The sequence below is a fragment of the Lepeophtheirus salmonis genome, chromosome 2, assembly GCF_016086655.4.
Source record: "Lepeophtheirus salmonis chromosome 2, UVic_Lsal_1.4, whole genome shotgun sequence".
Lineage (NCBI taxonomy): Eukaryota > Metazoa > Arthropoda > Copepoda > Siphonostomatoida > Caligidae > Lepeophtheirus > Lepeophtheirus salmonis.
This window is the reverse complement of record NC_052132.2, coordinates 6,665,019-6,688,101: the sequence shown is the minus strand read 5'-3', so window position 1 is coordinate 6,688,101 and position 23,083 is coordinate 6,665,019. Positions and strand designations below refer to the sequence as shown.

Sequence of the window (23,083 nt, the reverse complement as noted above, 5' to 3'; positions counted from 1 at the left end):
ATGCCAAACCTAAATAAATGAGGATCAATATCACTGCTGATGACACCAATTTATGCTTCTGAAGACAACAGGGACTTTGTGAATATCTTTCCAGATCCACCTATTATTTTGGCTCTTAAATGATCGATCTTCAATAAGAGCTTTTTATCAGAAAAGAAACGAAAGTAATCACTAGTTGGTTTTAGAGAGGAAATAAGTCTCTTTCCGTGGATTACTCTTTTGACTTGGGTGATGGTTGCCTTGTTCACTCTGTGTTCTTTGGCAAACTCACTTATTGGAGAATCTGGGGATGCTGTTATCGACCATTGAAGCCCAGCTAAGAATCAGGGATGTACTCCTTATCCTTCTGAAGCTTATGTGTCTTCCTGGTAGCATTGCCTGATTGTTTAAATCTGCCTATAACACAATGGAAAGTTGTGGAAGATAGTGAGAATTTAGGAGCTTTTAAATGTACTTTGTTTCATGGCTAGCATGAAAGAGAGTAAGCAGCATCTCTTTTGCTCAGTTTTATATTTATCAATTGTTTAGAAAAAATATTTAAAATAAAAAATGTAAACAAAGTGTCACCAAACCAAAAACATTTGTTAGTTTTTTTATATGAGTCATAATTAAGATTTTAAATGGTGATTTAGGATGATGATAGTTTATTTGAAATGCACTGTATATTTTTCAATAACGGTATGTACTCTATTTTCATGAATTACTAGAAAAACTTATTCATTGATTGAGTAGTATACCAAAAACACCGGATTATATAGTTTGTTTTTGTTAAATATATTTTTAATTCAGTCTCCCACTTAACAAAAGTATAACTTATTATTTTTTAATTTACCCCCTTCTCTGCGTTGTCATTGAAAGAAGGGATTTTCTTGCCAAAAGTTTCTAACTTTAGGTACTCCAAAATAATGGCTAGTAGATTGAAGGTACATTAAGCAAGTTTTCCTTTAATTTAAGTGGATTAAATATAAGCCAAGAGCTATTTGTGACAAAAGCTGCTACATAAGTTCTTTGACCAGGCCAGAGCATTAGAGGAAACTCAGACTTTCCAATATTTACAAGTTGTCTGGGGTTATCATTAATACCTCTCTCTAGATCTTTCCTTTACTCAGCTCTCAGTCTATTATAACATAGAGCCATAACTATGTATCATCTGTGCAGTCAGATACCAGAGATGATGACAATGAGTTTCAAACTAAGACTACTTTACATATAAAAATACAATGAATTGAGCTATTTCCGTAACTTTCTTTTTTTCGATCTTTTCTTATTTGAACTTATTAGTCAGCTTTGCAATCTTAGGATGGTGAAGACATTTGCTCATCCAGCGAGCATTACAGGCTACCTTAAAAATATGATACTGAAGCTTATCAATATTTCCACTAAGAAAGACTAAGGTCAACTCAAGAAATCCCTTTGAATCACCTTGGATGAAAACCATATCGTTGAGAGTATTCATACCCCAACTACGAACTTTGTCTGCTTCCTTTTTCATCCAGTCAGTTAATGCAGTCATCTCCATGATTGTCAAGTTCTCATATTTGATGTAGATGGAATTACATTCTTTTTTTCAATCTTATAAATAATCCAACTCCTAGATTACTCAACCTTTCAAGATATTTGCAATAACTGACCTTAGCTGATGTATTGGAGCTAATTGTATCAAAGTTAGTGCATTTTATCTGGATCTTAATTTCATATTTTGGAAGTTCTTTAATTACGATATCAGCTTCACATCTATCAGCGCAATAGCTGTTTCTGGTATTGCTAAGACCCATTGAAACTTATCTTGGCCAATATTTCGTATGACAGCAGTAACACAATTGGATTTATTATTTTAGCCTGTTACGTTGATTAGTTTTCCATCCAAATGGAGATAGACATACTTTGCAACAACAAACACCTATCTTAACTTGACTGTTATCTCAGTTCACTTCTTACACTAGTTTCACTGATATTCGTATCTCAAACATTGATACCAATTGCTTTAGTGGTTGCTGCTACTAGTACTACAGAGTCCCTTGAGCTATTGTTCCAGCCATTATCTGCCGAAACTATAGAAGCCGTGGCATTAATTTAGTTTCGTAACTGTTTTTATTTGAATTCAATGTCATTTTTTTTTCTTATGTTTTTTTGAAGTTTATCTTTACTAGAAACAGATGCTTCATCATGATAATTTACAGATTTCCTTTTGCAGTCTCCAACTTTTTCTCATCACATACTTTTATAAATAATATTGTTTACCTTCAAATTCATTACTTTTAATCAATTTGATTGGTTCAATGGATTCTTCATTTAATTTTGATTTAGAGTTTAAAAATAAGTGAAGAAAATATGAAATTATTTAAGTATATACCCCTTTAATGACAAAAATCAGTGCATAAGCGATAACTTTTTTCTTTGTTACATATTTCAAACCTCTATGGGGTAAATGGAGACACGTGAAACAAGTAAATATTTATGTAAATTAATCAAAACCTAATTAATTCCAAACTCAAGTCCTAGTGAATATAAGCACAAATAGCGGCCATTTTATGAAAATATCATGAAATATTTTTAGAATTTATTTAAGCCTTTACGATTTTTGCTGAGGATTTTTGTATTTATTTGATGAATTACAGTTAGACCTTGTCAAAAGACCAACTTTTTTTAAGTGTGTGACTGCACTAAGCGCCCATATCCAGTTTTCAAATTTATTTATTTACTTCCATATCCAATAAAATTTTATTAGGTTTCATGTGGTGACACTTTAAGTGATATACGAATAGGGGACAATAATGAAACAAAGACAAAACATCTCGAATTTTGCGACATTTAGACAAAAACTTTCAACAATAAAGCTAAATTGAAAGCATATACAAATTCTACAATTAAAGTTATTTGTATATTTCGTTATTTTAGACAGAATAAGAATTATGTAAGTTTGCATATGTTTGATGAAAAAAGTGAACTTTGAAGAGGTCTAAGGGCATCCATACTACATCAAGAACCTGTGTGAGGGACTATAATTTAATTAAAGAATTGAAAAAAAAAAATAAAGATCCTTGCATAAGAGTATATAATTAAAAAGTGGTAAATCACGCATTGAATAAAAAATTATGTTCTAGACTCCAAAAGCCGGCTTCGGGCTGTTTTATTGATAAAAAGTCTGAGAAATATTCTAAGTATCTTTTGAAAGCCCTCTCTGTTCTTGAAATATCCCAAGTACGTTGGGATCAATGCTCCAACTTTGTTTTGTGTTGGAGCCATATGTCTGCATGAGTTGTAGAATGTACACTGATCTTATCATGATATATTTCAAGTTATGAACGAATACAGTATCCATAAGTTGATATTCTTAGCTTGATGTATGTATATTACTATTATTTCTGTGAATGGAAAGATAAAAAACGGAGGGAAATGGGTTTGTTTCAAGAAAAAATGACTGTTTTTATTTAATTAAAACCTTCATCATAATTATTTTTGGTATTTTCAACTTTTATTAAATCAGGTATTTCCTAATATCCATAGGAAACATTTTAAAGACATATTGGTCAGTTGATAAAATGACTCACCTTTTTATAGTAGGTAATCAAATTTTCTAAATCATTTTTATAACAGCTCTACAACTAGAAGAATATATTTAGCTCTTACTAGTTATATGCACATAATATAGAAGAAAGTTTCATTAGAAGTATTTTCAATCGGAACATCTAATAATAATATCTAACCATCACTTATGACTAGTATTGGATCGATCTTCAAAAACTACAATTTTATCAGTTTGGTCCTGATTAATATTTTCAGTCCTAGAAACAGTACCTATTTGTCTTTTATTGTAACTACAACAGCTTAAATGACGTAGTTATAAACTACGTCATTTCAGCAGACAAAATTTTATATATCCTAAGTCCTTATTTAGAACCAAGGATCGCAGTTTAGTCCCACTTATCTATCCTCAAATATAGTCAATCGATCTCTTGTGACATCATTGAGAGTGTTTTTCCTTTTTATAATTATTCCTTTCTATAATAGAATAAATTTTAAAGACAAAATAAAAATATAATAGGTTCGTATTATATTGTATTACAATGGAAATAGGAAATTTTTTGCAAGATATCTAGAATGTTAATAATACATATACCATATATTTTATTTGGCTTAATATACCATCAACGTCTTCATGAAACATTGCAAGGGCGGAAAGTTAAGGATCGGTCCCAAGGACTGAAAGTCCTAAAAATCTACAACTAAGGACTGCCAATCCTAACAACCTATAGGACTATGTTCCGATAGTTGTGGTACTCTGTGCTAGTAAAAAAAAGTTGACTAGCCCTATTTCCAGTTGCTAATTTGAGCGATAATCGAGTTCTTAGAATTGATGAATGGTGTAAAAAACTGGACTGATTAGAAAAAAGACTGAAAGTGGGAGGGGGACCACTGATTGGGGATGCAGCTCCAGGACCGGCCAACGATTCGAGTTCCAGAAAATATATATTTACATATGATTAGGATCATACATAAATGACAAACTTTATTCATATAATAAATGTAATACAAAATAGAAACAAATTTAACAACGCATAAAATTATGATTTTTCCTTCGTGTCTTCATGGGCATTTGATGGCGTTTTCTTGCTATTTACCCAAGCTCGGAAAATCTCAATTCCTTTTTTATTGCATTCATCGTAGTAAGATAAGGATTTCTTGAGGCCTTCTACATATGATGAAAGGTTCCTGGAGGGAACATAAGAAATAAAAATAAAATGTATTTTCTTATTTTGAAATATATTTCTTTAAAAATATAATCACGTAATCAAGAAGTGTTATCATCATAGTACGTTACATAAATTTTATATTATAAAAAGATAAAAATTGAATAATATTTCTGCTAAAAAGTGTCAATCAAATACAAATTGATTTAATAAAGCGTGTATCTTGAAGGCAACCAAATATATTTCATTATTTTTAATAGACTATTACATAATTCAAATGTAAAAAAAATATGAAAGGCAATTACATAATTTTTCTAATGTCATAATAAATCACATATATTTTTCAAAAATAAAAACTTTTTATATTGAATATAATACCTTCTGAAAGAAGAGTTCTTTTTTAAATGAGAATTTATCATCTTTCTAAGGAAGTTCGTTCATATTTTGATACAAATTCGGTATCACAAGAAATTCATAACTCACCAAACCTCATGTATCACCTCGATTCTGTATTTTCAATGTGATTAGTACTCATTGCGGTTGTTCGGAACAAGAAACATCCGGGTTGTACGGCGACTTTTTTAATAACAAAAACCGTAGAATGTGAGATTTGTTTTTTTCAAAGTCCACTTTTTACTATTTTCCCTTAGTTTTTTTAGTTTGGTTAGTACAAAAAAAAAACAACCATTTTATTCATCCTAAATTATTTTAATTCACAAAAACTCTTAAATTTCTTCTGAATTAGGCATTTGCTTGATTTTAATCGTGTCATTTCAATACTGTAAAATTTCAATAATTGGAACCTATTAATCAATATTTATTCTGCAACCTTTTTAATTGAATGTTTGTGAACTAAGTAATAACCAAAAGTTTTAAGTCTAGGTATCAAATAAAATACTTACAAGACCCCCTCCCTTTATGTCAAATTAGACACTTTTTTAATATGAAAATATATGTATAGTATGAACGAACCCATCAGTCACTACAAAAATTCTTGTTTACCTCAATATATAGTTTTTCATAATTTATTATGCTAATAATAAAAACTGCGATATGAGGGGAATATTCCGCAGTATATTGGGAGTCATAATAATTCCACATACCATGTTATGCGAAATCCACAGTGTTTGAAAATTGCGTAATACAAGGACTTCCTTTTTGTAAATTACCTAGTATTGTTTCAGTCCTTATTTATTCAGTCCAGTCTTAGGACCGGTCATCCAGACTGTCCGGACTTCAGCTTGCAGTACAAGAACTAATCAAAAAAGAAGAAATCAAGTTGAGTGAAATTTATCAGGTTTAGGACCAATATACAGGACTGAACTGGACCGGAAAGAGGCTGAACTGGATGGGATTCCAGTATTCAGTCCTATATAAAGACTGACACAATACAAGCTATCACTATTTTTAAAGGAAATATTATGATGGTGTCCAGTTAAAGTATGAATGGTCTAAGTCTAAGAATTACAAAAATAGTTTTGTCTTGACTCTATATCTTTTTCAAAGTTGGTACGTGGATATTTTAATGATTTTGGATCATTTTAGTTTGAATTTACAATATTATATTGATTTTAGATTTGTGCTCAGCAAATATGTTTTGCACAAAACTAAGAAACAGTCAACATAAAAATTTGATGATGCACACATTATGAAAAATTAAATCATATTCTTTGAAAATGTCCCATGGAAGAAGCATGTCATTTGTTTGAAATCAAATGGAAGTAAGATTTTTAACTAAAATTTCAAAATATTATAGGTGGTCCTTGGTGGTAATGTTTTAGCACACATTGTCAAAAACCTTATTGCCCACTTGTTCAAATGTAATTTTTCCGAACGTACACTTTGTCGAATGACCATTTTGTGGAATGGACATATTGCCGAAAAAAATAATAAATATATTAGATAATGATGCAATACTATGTAATTATCTACTAGACTACTCCAATGACAGACACATCTGGATAATTAGAAGGTCTGATACAAACTCAGGATAGACAAGAGTCAATCAAGATTTGACCAAATAAATAAAAGCTTGAACACATTCTGTAGTGATTCATTTTCTATCTGCCCCATCTACAGATGGTATTGACATATATTTAAGAATTTGAAGATAGTTTTAGTTTTCTATAGAAAAAAAATTGAAGATAAATAGCGGCCACCGAAGCTACCATTGTAAAACAGTATTGAGAAATGAGGAAGGGTACTTTTTATTTATTGAAGCGATGTTAGTGGTTTTTAATTTGGCTAGAGACCAAACTTATACTCCAAAACTCATTGACTTGGAGCATATACTATTGGTCTTTTTAAAGTGGCAGTAGTGGTTTTTAACCTGTATTGAGGTTCCAAGGCTATCCTACATAAATCCCGTATTCTTCGGGTTCAATTTTCGAAATAATAATCCAGTGTTATTTTATGGTCAGCTATATAACACATAATACAAGATGGAAAGTTACATAATAAATTTCAGCCTGTAGCCCCTCAGGGAACCAAATTAGTGCTGCTATAATGCTATTTGATGCAACAAAGCCACATCTTTGGCTCATGTAAGCTTGTCTGCAGTGATGATCATCATCTAAGCCTAATTTATATACCTAAAACTTATAAGTGGCTATAAACTTGGTCTACATCTAATATTTTTTCAACTGAAAAAATTATCATTCTTCCGGCAGGTCCAGATTTAAGATTATTTATAAGTCCTTACAACTTTGGAGACAGGTTTTTTTCGTTACCAAAGACTTACGGCCAATATTTGCAATCGCATTATTAATAGTAATGTAAGGGACTCAAAGATACTAAGTATAATTTCGCATTGACTTGGTGGGGTATCTCTTAATCCAGCTTTAGAAAATGTTTGACTTTATAATAGGTTTGTTTTTTTATCATTCCTGTTGTTAAAGTTTCCATCCAATTCCAACTTCTCATTCATATTGTCGACAGTCTTCCTTGGAGACTCCAATACACCTTAAAATTTCAGTTGGAGTGTGACCCACACGAATTAATGTGGAGACCTGAACCCTTGTTTCCCCTCTAATGACATATTTTTCATGGATAAAATGTATATATATTTATTTTTTTATACTACTGATAATCAACAAATGTTTACTCCATAAAACCATAAATATTCGGAACTTTGGTAGTTAGTCACTTAAAATCCGCAAAATTTTGAATTATTTGAGTAAGTAAATTTCAAGTTTCCACGCAGTGTATGTATTTAACATATTTTGCTGAGGAATTATTATTTATTAACGATTGGTACTCCACTATTATTAAACAATAATATGTTAAGTAAATAGTTATTTAATTTACCTTCATTATTACTAATGAGTTTTACTCCTACTTTTCAATACTACTTTAGCGTTAATCAAATAGGATAAATATGTTATTTATCTAAGGTAACAGACATTGAATAAGATAGTATATATTATTGAGCGGCGCATGGTTAACAATCTTGCCCGCACATCATCTTTTCTCTTTCTATCTCAAAATTTGAAGTTTTTTCAATGATCGCAACCTTTTATTAATAAGGAAATAACACTGATTATATATACGAGTAATTGGGGGTAGGAAAAAGGGATTTTGACTTTTTGGAGTGATTCGTAAAATTAACATTTTGAAGGATCTTGAAATTAGATGGAAGGTCTCATTATTGAGAGTTCGTCTTTTATTGAGTAGTAGGGTGATATTAATTATATAACTACTTCTTATTATGTAATAGGTAACAAATAATTCATTTTGAACAAGGGACATGATTATAGACTCAAAACTAAGAGTAAAATTAATTAAATTATAATGAAAATGCAGTCCTTAAGTGAGTTAATTGATCTCCAATAAGTAAAATGTAGGCTCATCCTTTAGTCCACGGATCGACTCTAAATAAATCCACTTCCCTTGATACTCTGTAAGAGAAGAACTCAAACCTAACAAGAATTAGAATATAACTCTTAACAAAATATGTCCACTAAACCTCCGGAAAATCTATTGACGGTAATATCTGGAAGTCATCTAGGGTTAATAGAAAAGGTTACTGAAATGTCCTTAATGAAAATAGAGATGTAACGGTTCGTGTGAATCTGGATAGTAACTATAAACGTAAATCTATCGAACTCACAATGGAAAATGCAGATGGTTTGTGCTTTAGAAGATAAAATATTGAACACATGCATTTTTACGACATATTAATGAAATATGATTTTAATTCACATGAAATTATGACTAATATCCTAGATTTAGCCTGGTTTAAGTTTGTTTTTATACTAAATTTCCAATAGACGTTAAGGGTCGAAACGATGACTAGAAAAACTATAAGGTGATGAAAATAAAAAAGATAGACGGTTCCATTGAGGATTTCACTTTTAAAGTAAAAGTAATTGACAAGATTAATGTTAATAAATAGAAAAAGTTGGATGTAGCATTAATAATTACAATCAAAAAAGTAAATGAAGCAAAGATGGTAGAGTGTTTGAAGGAATTCAGTGAAATAGTAAATCACTATCCCCCAAAATGAATCTGCATGTTTTCAAAATTTGACGTTTTATGGAAAAGTTTGGTCGACTACACAAATCAAAAACAAAAGGAAGAATTTCATTAATTCCGACAAAAGGATATGGGTCAAACTATAGTCATTGGAGATCAATTATCGTTCTCATTGAATCCTATAGGATTCGCTCTGGAGAAAAAATGGGATGGAACAAAAAATATTCTAAAGACAAAGGAATATTTACAACGTCTCGCCCAATATTCAAGCTGGAATTGATAAAGTGGAAAGTAGGAAGAAGTTTGGAGCGATAATAGCTAAAGAGTTTTGTAAAGATTTGGACTCTATTTCACATAAGCAAATTCTTATATCGGTCAAAAGTTTTTTCTTAAACGTTTTTTAACCGTGTTCGGGCCTTGTTATACAAAGGTACTTCAATAATATCATTGGATGGACTAGAGAGCCAGTCAATCATCTTAGAAAGTAGATTTCGTCAGGGATGATCCAAGTATCCACTTCTCTTTATAGTTGAAATCAAGAAATCGTTTTTTGGGGTTACAAAAATGTCTTCGAGGTAATCCTTGAGAGTATCCCCCCCCTCCCCCATATCAATTGTTATTACCTTTAATTTATAATTATTTCACTTCCAAATATTACATATTATTGATCTGTTTGCCAATGATATCAAGTCAGGATGTAGAATTTTGCAGGAGAAAAAATCCGGTATCTTCCATCGACTTCACGAAATCATTGAAATATATTTAAAAAAGGGTTTCAGAAATTTTAACAAATATTTATACTGAATGTGAATTTCTTTGTTTATTTTATTTTTTCTATAAAAGATTGATTTTTAGAATGTTTGTTGAAATTATATCCCGGAACAATATGTACCTGTATATTGTATGTACTTTAACGCCATGGCTTCGGTTCATTTAAACCGGATTAAAAATTTAATTTAATAGAATTGAATTAAAATTATTCTGCATCAACGAAATGCAGAATGTTAAAAAAATATATAAATTGATTAAAATATATATTTAATCCAGTGGCGTAGCTAGGCAATTTACTGCCCGGAGCAGATGTTAATTTTGCCCTCTTCTTTCCAATTTCTAATAAAACTTGAAAAAGCCAAAAACTGAATAATATGCCAAGTAAAAAGAAAAAACGTGGCAACTCTTTATTTCAATCAAACTTAATTGTGATATTTATTTTTAAAAAAAAACTACAATGTTTTATTGAAGAAAAAAAGGTGAATTAATTTTTAAAAAAGTTTATAAATTGATTTTACGTGCCTTGCAATTAGAAAAATCGTGAATGACCTCATCAAAATCAATTTTTTACACAATATCACGCTCTATAGAAAGTATTACCAATCAGTCAACCTTGTTTGACTCATTGTTGACCTGAGGTAATTCTGAATGAGTTTTAGTTTAGAAAAGGACCGTTCGCAGCTAGTAATACAAATTGCACGAGTTAAAAAGATTCTTAAAAGTATTACTATATTTGGCACTGAATCAGTAAGATAATATTTTTGAATAAAATTCAATGCATTTTTGCCTTCTGAATGAGAAAGTATTTTCTCTGAATATTCTCATCAAAAGCATTTAAATTACAATTATACTGTTTATCTAACAATTTGGACGGTGTGAGAAAGATGTATTTCTTTGCAATATTCTTGAGGCTTTCGAATCTAGAGGATATTTCTCCAACTAGTCGATCTATCACTGACAACATTTCTCTTGTTAGTTCAGCAGCATAACTTTGAGTGGCATCAATACTTTCTTCGTATCCCATTCTTTTCTTTTTGCGAATTCAATTCTCTGTACTAGTTCCCATATCAGAGCAAATTTCTGTTGAATACGCCAACGCACCTTTCACTATTTTGTCTCGATTTTAAAGTAGAGAAGCATTCAATGATGATAATTTAAAGGCACATTGTTGTATGTCTAGTCCTTTTGTTTGGAGGAACTTTTGAGTGTCATTAATTTCACGAAGTATATATCTCCAAAGACCAAGGAATGTAAAGAAAGAAAAGGACAGCATCTCTTGAAGAATTAAACCTGCATCAGACGTCGTAGTTGTGTTTTCTAATTTTCACATCAAACGTTCAAGGGCAGTGATGACTTCTGTGTCTTTGGTGTGAATAACTTTACCTGCAACTGATTGACTACTCCATCTCGTTTCACACGCCCGTTTGATAGTTACACCAGTTATAGCAATCAACATTTACCACCGATGAGTTGAGGCTGAGAAGAATGAAGATAAAAAGCCCAATGTGCCAAAAAATGTAACTCAATTTGCAACCACAAAAACTGCATGTACAGCTGCTAAATTCAGAGAATGATTGTTGCATGGCACAAATACAATATTTGGGCTAACTTCCCTAATGCGTATTTGAACACCAGATCGATGACCTCCCATTACTGTTGCGCTATCAAATGATTGTCCACGACAGTCCTGAATGTTAATCCCGTCCATTTCTAATTGTTTAAGAATCATTGATGTCATTTGCTCAGCATATTTGCACTTTAATCTCAATAAAACGAAGAAAGGGTTCTTCTACTTTTACTTCATTGTCAGCTGTCTTAGCATACAATAATACCTGTCTCATTTGGTCTATATAAGAAATGTCTGGAGTTACTCTTTTTCACTTCATCAGTAACTTTGTCTTTCATTTGATCTCCCAAGAGGTTCACAAATTCATTTTGAATTAGTGGTGAGAGATAGGAAGTTACATATCTAGAAATTCTTACTTTAACGAAATGTTCACGTAGCACTGGGTCGTATTTTACCATCAGCTGAACAAGCTCCAGAAAATTTCCTTATTTTTCATTTTCCTCCCCAACTCAAATATGTTCTCTATGGCCCCGTAAAGCTTGATTTTGCTTAGCAAGAAACATAATTATGTCCAATAATCTACTAAGAATTTGCTTCCATTTCTTTGTTGTATTTTTAACTAGGATTTGATGTTTGTTATCCATTCTCTTGCCTTTGAAAAGGAAAATTTCTAGCTCTTTCCACGGAGTGAACGCATTCTCATGTGCAAGACAAGATTCATGTTCTCGTATCTTAGTGTTTAATTTCCACCAAGATTTGAAACCATCAAACGAGCAAATCATGAAGCGTTCATTTGAAAATAGCTTACAACAAAAACAAAACACAGCTTCCTTCAATGGAGAGTATATCATCCAGGCTCTCAAGTTTTTTTCCCGTTTTGTAAGTTCGAAAAACCCATTTTCTTGAAAGGCTTCTAGTTCCCCCTTTCAGTTTTGATATTTGTCCAGGACATATAAATTCTTTAAATTCACAGTTAATATTTTGCACGATGTTTGTTGTGTAAGCATTTCCCGAATACTGTAATTAGACATTGCAGGCCGCATCCCAATATCTTTCAAATTAATATTAGAGGGGGGTTTTTCATCAGTAATTTGTGGTGGATTAGTTTCATCAACATCATGATCATATTCTATCTTATTTTCAAGTTCCACTTCACTAACATCATCATGATCATCTCCATGATCTTCACCAACTTCATCTCCATGAACTTCATCAATATCATTTCCACGAACTTCTGCAGTAATATTATTTTCGTCTGCATGGGCTGGACTGATAAATTTAAGTATGGTTTCTTCATTTCCCCTGTCTTATTCTTCTCTTTGTTTTTCTTTTTCTTCAGAATGCTGCACTGTTGTCCTTGTTAGTTCGCTTGTTCTGTGAAGGGGTAGTAAGATATGTTCCAGTAATCTATTTGTGATATTTAACAATAAATTAAATAAATAATAAATACACGGATCTTTATTACATAAATAATTGAAAATACCTATAATTATTTAAATCTGCAAATTCATCATTGATATAACAATAATAAAATAGGTTAAATAATTAAATAGTTTAATATTATGAACAGTTGCTCATAACAAATATTCTTCGACTCTTTGGTACAGTTGATTAAATAAGAAACCCCAATCTAACCTAACCTGTTCTATCATTCCACATACTGACACACTGTTCATCCTGATCCTAGCTTAGTTTTAGACGGAGAATTAATAGGATATTAAAGGATAACAGAAGACTATATAATAGAATAACTAAAAGGTATGGAAGGAAGAACATGTGTATATGATTAAAACCAGTAAATATTTAAAGAGATTAAGGTAGAACATGCAAATATAACAAGTTGTAATCACATCTTGTATGTAAGTGAAGCTCACCAAAAAGTATAGAACACCAAAAATATCGAATGGTTATTTAGATAAAACTCCATATATAAACGTTTAAAGTATAAATATACACGATGTACAAGGTATGATGGTACCGTATTGCAATTATTGACAAATAAATAATTACAGAGTAGTTCAAAGACCGAGATTTGAGAAATACAAAAAAATAATGAAATGTTAGAAAAATGGGGAAAAATTTATTACATATATAGTAATACATTGGGACCACAAATTGCCGTCCCAAAAATTGTGCCGCCCGGTCCCCCCCCCCTAGGTATGCTACTGATTTATTCCATGTTAAGAGTGAAATAGTTCTTTAAAAATGTATATTCACCTAATTATTAATTGAAGAAGCGTTGCTAACCTTTATTATTTTGTGCCTTAGCCCCAAAAAATTATCAGCAGTCTCATATCATTACTAATGTATTTTGATTTATTATATATATGCTGTGTACAAGTTGGGAGGTCTAAACAATTTGTAACTTGTATAATCAAATGATACAAGTTGAAGTTTCTTCGTCTCAAAATGCATCATTTAACTACAACATTTGTCATTCTAATTATCAATTAAAATATATAAGACATAATGCAATATATATAACAAATATATATTTGAGTTTATGGGTTAGATAAACACTCTGGGGAAGTGAGAGAGGGACAGTGACTCTGATTTCGGAGACATGGAGCAAGGACGCACGTAACTTTTCTATCTAATTTTCGAATAATTTATCTTGTGATGGACAAAAAATTATATTTGTAAAAACTTAGCACTTAATTTCTTATTCCATTTTTGGTATTGAAAAAAAAGCCTTATTAACTTTGGCCTCATGTAATATTGTTGTTTAATTTTAAAAAATTTAGAAAATTTCAATTCTGATTAAACTTGGTATAATATTCTAAAATTTCAAAAGCAAAACATACTTACTTGTAACCAGTGATGGAATAATCAATCCCTTCCAATTGTGTCACAGAGGCAAGAACAGAGAAATCTGCAATGGTTATGTGATTATTTACCAAATAAACACCACCCCCTTCTTTAACCATAGTATCAAGAATATCTAATGATGTCTTCAAAGCGTTTTCCTTTTGTTCATTTCCATCGTCTCCATACATGATAATTGGATGCTGCAAATAAAGATAAGAACGAAATATGACATAAATATTTTTTAAGGAATCAAAAAAATCAAAAATCTAACATGAATATTTTTTTGAGTTTTTCTCAATTTTAAGGCTACACTTGCATCTGTGTGTTTCAGGGTATAAGTTAAGAAGAGTTTTTAATAATTAATTGGATATTTTTGACAGTGGCAACTCAATGAATTGCAAATAATTATTTGTTTATTAAAATATGTTTTACAATTAATTTGAGCGGGTAAATAACACTTTCGAAGGTTCGAATGAGAACGACTTCATGACACAGAGAACAATTAAGTGGGAAAATTTTGTACAAATGAATTGAAAAAAATGATCAAATTTATCTATGAGGTAGAATCCAAAACATATATCAGTCTTTATCTCAGTCGTCTGAAATATCTGGGATTATTGTAATTCGTGACAATTATCGTTAAGAGTCATTTTGTACCCTTAAAGTTATCCCTAAATTAAAAGTACAAATATTAAAACTTATGTAAAAGTGTTTTTTATGATTAAGAAGTTTTTTCATTGATTCTGAATCTTGGTTCTGAACTCCATATTTTTTCATTTTATGCTAAAAAAGGATGAAAAACAACACTTTTCTGAAGACCTGTATAACTTATTCATAAACATATTGATGAGGAATATCAACGTTTATATTATAGATAAATATTCAATGTATACTTTTAAAAAAATGTATATTAAAATCCGTTTGATATCACAGCTCATGGGTTGTTTTGCGTACCCGCACAAGCAATAAAACGAGTTGTAACTGCCAAGTCTAAATATGTTTATAACTGAAAATCAAAGAATCTCAAAGAATAAATATCAGTATCTACAAATATCAATGGCTAAATTTGGAATATTGTACTATTAAACTTTTTTTGTATGTCGGCGTCATTGAAAGTCATTCAAAAATCCCACCTCCAAGTTGTCTTTTTGGTCTTTTAATCACAGGAATGTAATTTGTATGAAATAGAATGCTGAATCATCTTTCTTCTTCAATAATTGATACTTCACGTATAAAAAGGATAAGATGTTGCTTTGTATAGAACCCTAGGTACCACGAATGAGTTGAACAGTTTTATTTTTATCTGAAAATTGAAGGATATCCACCTACATAATCTTGGAGGAACAACTGAATAAATGTCCTTCCAGTTTTTTACATCCTCACCGTCTCTATTCCAAACGATACCCAAGATCTCAATCTAGTTTTCTTTCACAGGAGCCAACTCTTCGACCTTGAGAAGGGTTCCACAGTCTAATGGGTAAAATGACAGTTTTTTTCATTTGATAGAAAGGCACAAAGCCTTCTCAAACCTGTCATTAAAATTTAGTAAAATTTTAACTATTTTTACAAGTTGTGGCTCAGAATTACCCTCTATTTATAAAGTGACATCCTCAGCGTAGATATATATGTCGTGATTCGATCCGTCTAGCTTTATATCAAATCCACCAAATTGTCTTAAAACACCCATGACCAGATCCTCAACTACATTCGCGAAAAGCAGTGTGGCTGAAGGACAGCTCTGCCTGCTACTTCTCCTTAGCGTAATTGGTTCATTTTCCACTCCATTAATTGATATAGTTGATGTTCCATTATATAATAATGTTTGTACTGGATTCAATACCTTCCTGGGTAGGAACTTTTTAACAGCTATTAAGATGTGTTCGTGTGTAATAGAATCGAACACTTTAGAGAAGTCCATCGCAATTATAGCTCCAAATTTTTGCTGTTCTGCAACCCAATTAATACTAGCACGAATATATCGAGAGACATCATATATTTTCCTCATCTTTAAAAATCCCTTTTGTTTAACCCCAATCCTTTTATTGAGAACTTCCTCCACTTGTTCAGCCATAACGCTGGACATAATTCTATATGAATCGTTGAGTACTGTAATATGTCTCCAGTGACTAAAATGGGAACTGTCTCCTTTCTTCAGAATTAGAGTTATTCTTCCCTTTGTGAGTAAACTGAGCATCTTGGCTCTATTTTCTAAACATTGAGTAAAATTCGCCAATAATTCCATACGGACCTGGAGTTTTAATATCCTAATATTTTTTAGTAATATATGGAGTATTATTCTCCTATGCAAACACTTTTTCTCATGATTTAGCACCTTTTTTACCTTTTCGGAAAAAGAAGTCTTCTAGACCCAACAATTGCCTGGAATTCAGAATTAAAGAGTTTGAAATATTTTCAGTTTTAGTAAGGATTTTTCCATCATAAACTATTTTCTTTACATTAGGTATTGAACTAATGTGATTTCAGACAGATAATTCAATCTTCTTGACGAGTTGTTTTCTGCAATGACTTTGGCCTCCATTTGAGCTTCTACAACCTCTGCGGCTCTAAAAGAATTGTTTGAGTTTGCCATAATTGAACGAGAAAAATTGAATTGCTATCAATATTTGTTTTTTATTTGAACTTGGTAAATCTCAGAATTCCTTTGTTTTTGGTATAAAACATATGATGTCACTTTTCGGGATTATTTTTGTAAAAGCATCAACTGACAATTTGGAAAAGTAGGAGGATGAATATTCCTTTCTCAAATTGATTTGGATTATCTTTCTGAATCCGTCATCCTCTATAATCCATCTCAGAATCCTAAAACGAACGTTTCGAGAAAACCAAAATTTAATTTCTATCAGTCTATGATTAGAAGAGGGTTTTGATGGATTAATTGCGTTCTTAGCTAGGTGCAAATGTTACAAAGAGATCAAAGCCAAATAAATCCTTGACTTTTGTTCTGCTCTTGACCAAGAGTAGATCTTTCGAGAAAAAAAATCATTATATCAGACAAATTAAGTTTTGTAAATCGTCTCCTTTAAGATATAAATTGTTTTGTCGGTATTAGGATCTTTGGCAATGTCAAAATTAACATCGTCGATCATTATAATTGGTATAGAACTATCCACGTGGTCGTCGATAGTTTATTGATAGAAGGGAATACATCTTTCATTGGGTCCATACGTATCAATTAAATAAAATAAGACATCACGGTTGCAAATACGAATTTTGTGTGACTCGCTAAGAAAAGATTATTCTTTGATGCAAGATGTCACTTTTATATTTGTAAAATGTGGAAGAAATTTATGCACCAATGAAAATCCTTTCTACATTAGGAGGAAACAGAGAATTTTATATCCTGTAAGCAGATTATATCAGCGTCAAATGATAAAATGTGTTTCATTAATGCATATGTTTATCTCCGGTTCCTTCCTCCCCTGACATTAAAGGAGATTATTATTTAATGGAAATGTTCATTTTTATTGATAAATGATCAATTTAATGCCTTGGGTTGTTTTTTGAATTTGATCTATGTCGGTGAATATTCTGAATCTGCTTGATTTTTTTCACTGAAGATCTATAATAAGATTAAATAATTGAGTTAATACTTAAATATATTTTAGGCTCTTACACCGATAGTACAAGAACATACAATATAGACACACGTTTTTAATCTTTTGGGATATGGTTCTCTATTGAGAATAAACCATATTGAATATAATACCAAAACTAGTATTTTTAATACTCAAAATGTATTTTCGGGATATTTATGGATTGAAGTAAGTATTCATTAATCATAGCTGAAAGATATATATAGAGACAGGTGGTCAGAAACCCAACTCCATGATATAACATAATTGATTATGACATATATATGCCCTACTTTTCTTTAAAAAAGAATCCCTATTTAAAATTGGAAGTAAATAGCTCAATATTAACAATTTCCTATAAGATAAAACTTGAAGTATGATTCAAAACGATTTATGGTTCCAGTTGATTTATATTCAACTTTCAATGTCCAGGGAAAAGATGGTATCAAACAAGAGCTATGATTTCTAAATAATTAAACCTGTCGAAACAAAATATCCCCTAGGTCACATTTGCCGAAGAAAAAACTCCTTTTAAGATGTTCACATACCGGTATAAATTGATCGTAATCTCATTTTCTTCAAAAAAACCAAATACCAACAATTCCAGTGGAGGAAATTGCACACCACACCCTGACTTTCAGTTAATTCAAAGGCCTTTGTTACAATTGTTGGGGATTGTTTTCGAGAAATACATCACATGCGTTCATTCTCAAAGTGCAATCACGTATAATGAGTACCCTTGCACTTTTGCTATCTTGTATGGGTGGCAATGAAGGGCATCGTACAGTATTCGCCTCACTGAACAATCGGAAATTCCATGAACAAAGGCATGTTTTTGCGCAGAACGTCGGAGGAATTGCAAGAATAAAGCTTCTACTGCCTCAATGTTCTCAGATGATATGATAGGCTGAGGTACTCCAGTTCTTCGTCGTGCCGTAGTCCCAGTTTGCCTGAACATAGTGACTCATGTACCAATTGATTTTCAATCTGAAACAGGGCCTCTCGTTGCTACATTGAAACGATTTCCAAAGCCGTTATCATCATTCTTTAATACTTGAGGAAAGAACATTTGATTATTAAGTGCTGTTGCTCATGAATCGGGGTAGAGTATTGTACGGGTTACCATATTAATGTTCGATTACTTATTTTTTTTTTTTTTTTTTTTTTTTACACACTGGCAGTATAATGTTTTTAAAAAACTTTAGCAATAATTCTCAATGAGCTTTAATCATAGATATCAAATACATAGAGTGATGATGTGACGAAGTAGTTCACCCCATCAAGAAAAAAGAAATAGTTGACTACAACATTCTAATTCGAATAATTAGGTATGTTAAAAACATAGGTGACGCAATGATATTTTTATTTCTTTAAATATTTATTGTAATAATAATAATTTATTTGCATAATTATATGAATTTAGATAGGTCAATAGATCTATGGTCTCTTGAATTTTCTTACTTTCACATTTTCCCCAATGATATAATTTTATACTTGCATAAATTTTGAAATAGGTTTAGTTAGTGCAAATATATGGTTTCATTTAGGATTTGAATCAAAGACATGATCATCAATAAATTGAAAACTTGAATACTTTTTAGAAAGGCAATACTAATACAATAATTTTTTTTGGATCTTCATTATTGCAGGAAATATTATCCTTTCGATTGTTTTGGTCAATTATCTTTTTTTTCTCGACTACTGTTTAGAAGTCAGAGAATTTCCCTTGCTATTTCTCAGTATCATAACTCCATGTATTTAATCTCTATGGTATCAATACAGATCTAGTTGGAAGTTATTCTTGAAAAGAGTGGAAGTATTAAAACATGGAAACTTGTTAGAAAATGGAAGTGTGTCAACTTACCCGATATATCACATTAAAATCTACCAAAATTCAACTTCAGCATATAAAAAAACAGTAATATCAAGACAATTTTCTAGCAATATGATAATTTTAACTCTTGTCAATTGTCTATTCGTAAGTAAGTCTATAATCGTTTGGATTCAAAAAAAAACATTCCCAATAGTGAAGCTGAATATGTATAATTTACGAAAAGTAGTTTTTATTTTTCATTCTGCTTTACTACGTACATTAAAGTGGTCTTGAAAATTTGTGTTATAAATTACAAGCAGCTACGTTGGAAAGGGTATATATCGCAATTATTTCATATAAAATCCATAAAAAGGCATCTGTCATGGCGTCGCAGTGCTGGTTGACATTTGCTTTGAGGCTTTCAAAAATGGCCTCTCCACCCATCTTAAGGCTCTTTCCACTCCCTTTTTTTATAGCTCTCTTTACAGTCCTGGATGAAATCCCCAGATCTCTTGTATGGGTCCTCATAGACTTGAGGGTATTGACCTGGGCTGTTTTCTTTAACTCCTCCGGAACCAGTTTGGCCCTTTTGACAACCCCCTTCTTCTTCTCCAGCGTTTCAGACTTACTGATGGTGTAGACAGTGGTCCTGGAGACGATACACTCCTGGGAGTACACAAATGGATGTTGGTCGATCACGTTCAAGTGGCATTTTCTTGACTTTTGCGTAAGCTAGAGTGTCCAATTTTTTTTTTAGTTTTGTAACTAACTCTTTATGTTTTAATATATCTAAATATGTATAAGTTTCGAACACTCAACTTTCATTCATTATTGAATGAGTAAGTGTACAGATTTAAAAGGACTACCATGTAGGTGAAGTATGGTAACTGATTTTAAATGCCACTTGGAATCATGGTGTGTGATTATAGTTAACAATCTTTAAAATAATATTTTAATTCAATTTTATCTTTTGATACCAACGTTTCTAATGGTTTTAATGCCAATAAATGTATCGTATACCATTTTTTAAATAACAGTCTCAATTACAGACAAGAATCATGATTACAACGATAATAGGAAAATAAGTAGACATAATTCGTATTGGCCCATCTTTAATATTTAAGTTCATACCTGTATATAAGTTAATAAATTATTTTTGAATCAAATGTATTTTGAAATTTGTTACTCTCTTATTTTTTGAAAGCCCGTGAAAGAACCAGTTTGCCATAAACCAATTATGAAGTAGTGTGGGACCAGACGTATAAAATAGAATCATCATAGTATTGAAAAAACTTTAAAACTTTCAAATACTTGTAAAAAGTTTTAAAGATTTTGCATTACATCAACAACTATAATGTAAAGAGAAAAAAAGATTTAGGATATAAAAATCTTACGAAATAATCGATTATATTTTTGTAAAGGGTTCCGATGTCAAAAAAGAGTATTCTGTCCACAATGGCTCGTAATTTAGGATCTTTAGGATACAGACTAGATGTTGAAGACTTCGTATCCCCATATTTATTGACTAGATAGCTCATAATAGCTCGACTAAAAGAAAAAAAAAAGATATCAACACACTGAATTAATTTGCTATAACAATAAATATCTTTATATATCCTAAACATGTTTTATAATACCATGTCTACCCTATTAAGAGATCAAATATAAATATATGGATAAAATAATATAGATGTAAGCATAATTAGTAGTGATGGGTTTCGGTCTGGAAATCATACGCCAGGTTTGAGAGTATTGTAATACTTTTTACAAAAAAAATCAGTTGAAAGGAAATATTCAGTCGAGATCAATCTAAAAAATAATCAATCATATTTAAAATTCGATCAAGACCGATTTTACAGATAAATTGTGTAAAACATCATTTGTATTTTCGAATGGTGAACATCGGTACAATGATGTTTTACAAAGTTTAAACAGGGATAGCTAGAAAAATATATATATTTCTTTATCTGGTAGTTTAAAGTGTTTCATTGTATGTGTAATTGTTTAATATATACTTAGTATGTAACCCTGCTAACTGTGGTGGAGATACGAGGTAGGGTTTCTCATGGGCTTTTGTTACTAGTGTTGTGACGGCCCATAATTATTGAGTCCATTCCAGTCTTAAGGCTGTCAGTTCTTGGGGCTGGTCATTGACTGTCAGTCCTTAGATTATTTCCTAAAAATGTCGATGGTTTATTAAACTAAATAAGATATATATTAAGAGCATTGCACATACCTTGCAAAAAGTATTCACATTTACGTTATAATACAATATAATACTTAACCTATATTTATTTTTTTAGTTAAATGATTTATTCTATTATATAACAAAGTAAATTAAAGAAAGAACAGGCAAACAGAACATTTGGAATTACATTTAACATGTTTGCCCATTTGTTCAAATCAGGGAAACCAGAAATAATTGAGCCACGGTCTGAGACAGGTGACTCAACCGAAATATTGATCTAAATCAGTATAGAAATAATCTTTAAGGACCAAATTGGATCAAAAGTTAAAGTCAATTATGTATTTTCAAGGTTCTATGTAACCTTGACCTCTCAAATTCAATTTGAGCTTTATGTCTCAATTTATTTAAAATTATGGTGGATTTTGCGCTTTAAGCACCTTTCAAAATTTTATAGTATTTCAATTTTAAGATATAAAAATGTAACTTTTTACACAGTTTCACCAGCACAATTTGTAACTTTTTTTTTAATCCAGCTTACAAACGAACTCACAAAAGAGGATGTAATAATTAAGTAATTACTAAACAAATTTTTACCATTGTATCATCAACTATTTTATTAATACTAATAAGTACCAAATATTAGATTAATTATTTGCCAAAAAATTATATTAAAATAAGATAATTATGGGGAATATTTTGCAAAATATACAAGTATAATTTTTGTTCGCTAATGATGAAAATAGTGTAAGTAGGTGCATATGTGAATGTTTGTTTTCCTTTTTTTTTAGACTTAACTCATATTTATAATCACTTTTGTATGTTGGTTATAATTTCATTTATATATTTGTCTACTTGTTTTTTTAGAGACTTATATGAAATAATAATTCGGGAAATATGCTGAAATAGAACACCCACTCATACAAAATATCATGTACACTAGTGGAGAAAATATATATTTGATCCCTATTCCGATTTTGTTAGTTTAATGGTAGGTTTGTTGAAACAGTGGAAAACATTATATGGAGGAAACAAAAAAGCGTTTTTAGGAAGAAAAATGCTGAGTATAACCCTAGGAACGCCATCCATATCGTCAAACATGGGGTTGGAAACATTATGTTTTGAGGAGGTTTCTCTAGTAAGGGAATAACAATGTTGTATTAGCATTTTAGAAATAATTAG

The 23,083-nt window shown here is 30.9% G+C and overlaps 1 protein-coding gene across 1 annotated transcript in view; it reads right to left on the bottom strand.

The window, feature by feature from the left end:
- Nucleotides 1–4,484: 4,484 nt before the first annotated feature.
- Nucleotides 4,485–23,083, bottom strand: part of LOC121132538 (glutathione S-transferase 1) — a 96,762-nt gene continuing 78,163 nt past the window's right edge. Inside the window, exons 4-6 of the mRNA XM_040727961.2 lie at nt 21,111–21,264; nt 14,311–14,510; nt 4,485–4,713 (exon numbers count right to left, since the gene is read on the bottom strand). Coding sequence (XP_040583895.1) covers nt 4,566–4,713; nt 14,311–14,510; nt 21,111–21,264 — 502 coding nt within the window. The 3' untranslated portion in view covers nt 4,485–4,565. The remainder of the gene's footprint in view (nt 4,714–14,310; nt 14,511–21,110; nt 21,265–23,083) is intronic.